Source organism: Cupressus sempervirens, chromosome 10 (genome assembly GCF_028749045.1).
Source record: "Cupressus sempervirens isolate cs-2001-9-10 chromosome 10, ASM2874904v1, whole genome shotgun sequence".
Taxonomy (NCBI): domain Eukaryota; kingdom Viridiplantae; phylum Streptophyta; class Pinopsida; order Cupressales; family Cupressaceae; genus Cupressus; species Cupressus sempervirens.
Window position 1 is genome coordinate 13,656,923 of NC_143127.1, and position 6,037 is coordinate 13,662,959.

Sequence of the window (6,037 nt, forward strand, 5' to 3'; positions counted from 1 at the left end):
ATTTCTGCAGCTTTAATCCTTCCACATTCTTTTTCTTTCGCATAACCTGCAAATTGATTAGGTTGGCATAACACTTCCAAAATCTCATCACATCATATTCCTGCAATTTAACTCTGTACTGCCACGGTGCCCTTCAACTGCCAGTCACTTTCAAACATCAATTCATTTGTTTTTATTCACCAATAAGTTCTGACATTTTAATAGCAACATCATAGTTTTAGTTTAATTGTTCATCAGGAGCCTAAATTTGAAGGACAGTTGTATAGCAACCGTAGAAAGAGCATCAGCCCATTTGCAGGAAGCTACCTTTACAATGATTCAGAGTGCAAGATAATATGATGGCGTCTTATTTCTTTGGAGATCACATTTGCATTATGAGGAAAGCTTTAAGCGAGTGATGTCTTTTTAGCTAATCATTATTGGTGAAGTATTACTACTTATGAAATATAAACTAATTAATTATACTTGGTAATAGTATGTTTCTTGATTAATTTATCTTTTAAGATTCAAAATATTAGAAAATATGGTAGAAGAGATGATCTCAAATAGATACCTTTCAGTCCATCACTTTAAGAAATAAGATCTTATGATCTTATTGCAAATAGATACCTCTCAATCTATCACTTTAAGAAATAATATCTTAATATGGTACTTCAAACAGATACCTCTCAATCCTTTAGTTTCAATGAAAACATCTCAGTGCCTATTTTCGTGTTCCTAAAATGATTAGCATGAATGATATATATATCTTTAAGATCGTATTGTAAATAGATACCTCTCAATCTATAACTTCAAGAGATAAGATCTTAAAATGGTATTTCAAATAGATAACTCTCAGTCCATCAGTCCATCACTTTTAATGAAATCATCAGTCCCTAAATCTTGTGCTCATAACATGAATGATATAAACATTAGAATCCTTCCCAGAAAAAGAAAGGGTCATTACCAAAATTACTGGTTGAATCGAAAAGAAAATCATCACAGAGAGGATGAAGCTGTAGATTTTTAATGTATTCTGCTAATTTAAAGATATAAATCTTGGCCTGTAAGAAATACACCAAGTAGAATACAGAAAGGATCCTTCTGCACTGACCCCTAACATAAATAGGCTCAAACAAATAAATAAAGATTATCTTTCTATTTTTGCATTCTCTAATTCTGATGATAGATCATAGAGTGTGATCCAAAACATTGATGCTAAAAATAATATACATATCTAATCCAGAAACAAATCTTGCTTCAAAAATAGATTGTAGAAGTCTGATAAATTTTAAATAAATAAAGATGAGAGAGAGAGCACATCCCACTGGAAAAGAATATTGATACGAATCCTACAAAACTGTTTGGGTACCAAGATGCCCAGTGATGGACAAACAAGATTATCAGTACAGCAGAATAGTACTTTTGTGGATCAGGAGAACTTTATTATAAAATTACTTATTAAAATGATAGCCAGGCGGAATTCTTTTTCTTTTTCTTTTCTCTTGTGTTCATCACGATGTAACAAACAAATAGAAATAGGCACGGCTATTGTTTGAATGATCACGGCCACTCCCACCATGGAAGAGTGGCAGCAGCTGTGTCATCAACATTGAATAAGTTGCAAGATTCCTCCGGTTCATCAATCCTAAAGCATTGCTGTGGATTATATTCTACAGCAGAAGATGTATTTCCTGCTCTTAAAGCCTCCATTAGACCTTCTGCATTGCTTTTGTTATCATTATCATCATGACTGGCAGAAGGCTGCATATTATGTGATGCACCGTATTTGAGAGAGGAAGTGGTACAGATGTAGCTATCAATTGTATGGGGACTGTTATTTTCTCCTGCACCTCCCCCTCCATTGTCATTTAGTATTGCACTGCTGTCACTCTCCGATCCCTCCAATCTTTCGTTGAAAACAATGACCCCATTCATTACCTTCCCCTCCACAAGCCCCCCTACTCCTCCTTCTTCTTCTTCATAGTCTTCTTGTTTCATCGCCACTGCCCTAATCCCTGGCTTGGTTTCAACATTACTGTCCCCATCCCTTTCACAAATATTCCCTTTCCTCTTTGCTGCGTCCTCCACTCTCTTTCTCACACTGCTCAGCTGTAAACAAAAAAAATCAAAACAAAAAAATATCACATTTACAAAGGAAGATGCAGATCAAGAACACCAAATGGTACTGTAATAGATTTCGCTGGTAAAATTCTTGTATTTCTAGATTAAATTGTGTAAATTTTTTAATCATCATCGACTTTCCGATCATAGTAGGTGATCTATCATCATTTTTATTCCCTAACTATTGCTTCATCTTGATGATGTATGTCAATGTACATGATCTATCATTTTTTTACTCTCTAGCTATTGCTTCATCCTAATAATTTATGATCTAAAACATTTATGTTGAAAAATTGTGCACAAATTGTACACAGTTTAATAAGCATTTAACATGGCATGGGCTCTAGAAACTACAAGACTCTTTCATCCACATATATTTGACACAGTTATTTGCTTGGCAGAAAGCTTCTATAAATGTTTCTAAAACGCTATTGTTGGAAATAAGAGATGACTCAATTGAAATCTGAAGATACAGGTCTAACATATATTTGTCAAAATAGTTTTTGAATGACAATTTCTGAAATTCAACCGTATAAAAGTTTCTATATCAACATTTAGAATCACAAACTATCTTCAACAATAAAAGAGAATTAACAGTTGTAAAAGAAAGAAAGATATGTCATCAAAATTTCTACATGTGGTTAGCAAATGCATGAGAGCCTAAAAAATCTTTTAGCATCACTAGAAAGTGCAGTTCAAAGACTAGAAAGAGAAGTATAGGAGAGAAAGAGACCTCAGCAGTGAGTTTTTGGTTTTCTCTGTGCATGGCATCAAAGGTAGATTTGAGGGCATCATAATTGAGTTTGAGGAGACCATAATCTCTCTCAAGCTGCTTAGTCTTCCATCGGGCACGTCTGTTCTGAAACCAGACAGCCACCTGTCTTGGCTGAAGACCCAACTCTTTTGACAGCTGCATTTTCCGATCGGGCTCCAACTTGTTCTCCACCTCAAAATTCTTCTCCAGAGATCTCACCTGCTGCACACTCAGCCTCCTCTTCTTCATCTCCTGACATCTCATCTCCTCCTCATCTCCTGTCATCTCCTCCATCTTCTCATGAATTCCTCTACAACTGTACTGCTCCTCTTCAAATTCCTCTACACAAACAATTCATATTGAAACAGAAAAACCCAATGAGCAGAGAATTTCTAACATCGGTAGTAGAAGACATAAATTTGACTACGTTGGTAGTGAGAAATGGGTCATTAGAAAAAGATGGCATCTGGTGAAAAAGAAGCCATTTAAGATATCTGTTGAACCAGAAATGACGTATGGGCAATAAAAATTGCAGTCACTTGAGCCAATAAAAAACTGTGTCAAGAAAACAGACTCGCTGCTGAAAACCCAGTTGAAAAACAGGCCATTTCTATATTTGTGATTCTTATTGCAATAGAAAATGAAAGATCTTGGAATTTTTTTCACTTTCTTCACCTCTTTTGGTGATGGATAATAGACTACCTAGAATAATCATGATGATGGATAATGGACTACCTAGAATAATCAGAGATATAAACTTCATACAATTGAAAAACACTTTGAATCAAATAGCTTCTACACAATTGAATCTAGAGCCAGCACACAAGAATCTATGAAGGTTGCCTAGCCAAAAAGGGTAAAAAAGGGAGATTCATTCACCTGGGCGCGCTACCATAGAGATCAAGGTATCTAAGGACTGTGGTGTTTCCATAATAAGATTGCAGTTGAATGGTAATGATGAGAAGTTTGTGTACTTGATGCTCTTTTTATGTTGTGGTTGTTATATGTTCGTGGTGTCCATGGGAGAAGTTATGGTGGATTTTGGGTGTTGTTATTCTCCTGCATTGGTGACGGAGCTCCAAAGCCCCCGGGTGAGCCACGAGCCTCCTTACTTTCATACTTTTTTGCCCTTTCCTCCTCTTTGTTCTCAAACCCACCTTGCTTTTAATTACTAGTCCATTGGAAGAAAGTGCAAAGCCATAGGCCAGGCAAAGGCAAAGGCAAAGGCAAAGGGATGAGATGAGATGAGATGAGCCTACCTTGCAAAACACTTGTGCTCAAACAGCAAAGCACAGCACAGTGAGCAGATGGGCTCTTATTTTATTTCTCTTTCTCCTGCAGAAGAACATGGATTTTAAGATTTGTTTCTGCCAGGATTCCCTCAATGAGATTTATAAAAGAGAAGGTATCTATCTAAGAAGGTTAGCGTTGTTAATATGAACAAATTGCGTATTATAAATGGATATTAGGTGGAATTAAGAGGGCGGAGTGATAAGAAAGTCAGGATACGTGCAAAACTCTCTTGTGCGCATTCAATGCAGATTCTCGTTGTATGGGCCTTTCTTAATCAACGTTTATGATATTTCAATGTAAAAGGCTCTCTTTTCCTAGAGCCTTTATGTACGGTTAGGTTTTGTTTTTTATTTGTACAACCCACTACACCGACAAGTGTCTGCAAGTGCACCCTACGATAAAAGGGAGGGAAGATATTTCAATAAAAATTCCTTAATTTTTTCCTAATCATTGCTAAAATACTTGATTTGCAAATGAAGTAGGTTGTGGACAACCTGGTTGGGCCCTACAACGAATGCAACAACATGGGGACTGAAAACTATGGGTTTGAACCAAGCTTTTTTCATTCACTGTCCCTCTTCCATAGCCCATGTCATCCACCTTCCCTCTCTTCCACTGTTTTTTATCTTGTGTTTTAAATTCTAGGATAAATATGATTGTTCTAATAAGTGTACATTTCATTTGGGACGCGGCTATCCTCGAAACAAAATGCACCTTTGATCAAAATTGGAAAAATCGAAAACACAATGGATTTTGTTCAAATTTTCAACATTTGTTCTTCACGATCTATATGTTTTGTAATCGAAAACAGCATACAAAATTGAAAAAAAATCACTGTATTTTTGGAGCTCTATAGAGCAAAAAAAAAAAAAAAACAAAAATGATTTTTGGTGCATAGCCGACCATTTCATTTTATGTACACTTGATCTTTCTATTATTAATCATGATGGAGTTCTAAAGATTGATAATAAATGTATCAATAGTTAATAATTTTATAACTTTTTTTATTGGTAATTGATTAGTTTTGAATACTACTATTGGAATATTCATGTATGAGTACTACGACATTTGATCACAAGTATTGACATTTTTGAGTGAACGATTATTGATGCATCTTTGATTTGGTATCAACCGACACTTTGAAATGGCTACACTTTTACCCTTTGATGTTTGATGATCTCTATGTACAAGGAGTTTTGTTACTAGCTAAAAGTTAAGAAATGGGTGAAATGCATTGGCAAGGTAAATTAATATTGGAATTGAAATAGATTGAGTAGAATTTTTTATTTATATTTTTCATTCTTTTTTCAAAATATAAAAATCATACATTTTTTTTGTTGATATTTTTCTTCTCATTTTTGCTCTCTCATATGTCCCCCCACCCAAACACCACCCATCCCCCATCATGTTTTCCTCCTTTATAAGTAGTTTTTTTCGTTCACTACCCCTTTCCCCTCCTCACATGAACCCATCTCACCCAACATCTCCATCCCTCACACCCGCTTCCTTTGTATCTTTCATTTTACTTATGTTTTTAAGTTCCAAATGAATGTAGGAGTATTAAGGCATTGGCAAGATAAATTAGTAAGATAATGGAATTAAAGTAGGTTGAGTAGATTGTCTAATGTATATATTTTTAATCTTTTTTAAAATATAAAAAATCACACATCTTTTTCATCGAGAGTCATTTCGCTCTCGTGTACACCTTTCGCCCAACCTTACTTGTCTGTCACCTCGTGTTTTCCTCCTTTTTTATCTTTTTTAGTTCTTGTTGAATTGATATCAATACATTTATTAGGTAAACTAATAAGAAGATGAAATTGAAATAAAGTGCACGAATTTTCTAATATATATTCTCTTTACTCTTTTTTAAAACATGTAAATTAC

The 6,037-nt window shown here is 35.0% G+C and overlaps 1 protein-coding gene across 2 annotated transcripts; it reads right to left on the reverse strand.

Annotated features, from left to right (window-relative positions):
- Positions 1–1,217: 1,217 nt before the first annotated feature.
- LOC149532322 (uncharacterized) lies at positions 1,218–4,292 on the reverse strand. Of its 2 annotated transcripts, none has more exons than XM_089805011.1 (3): positions 4,117–4,292; positions 2,837–3,198; positions 1,218–2,091 (listed from the first exon to the last, which is right to left on the reverse strand). In XM_089805011.1, exons 2-3 carry the CDS (start codon positions 3,149–3,151, stop codon positions 1,543–1,545), a joined length of 864 nt encoding a protein of 287 aa, XP_089661137.1. In that variant the 5' UTR covers positions 3,152–3,198; positions 4,117–4,292; the 3' UTR covers positions 1,218–1,542. The 2 variants fall into 2 exon arrangements, with proteins under 2 accessions (XP_089661137.1, XP_089661136.1); XM_089805010.1 differs by having other exon boundaries at positions 3,737–4,290.
- Between the last annotated feature and the right edge of the window lie 1,745 nt (positions 4,293–6,037).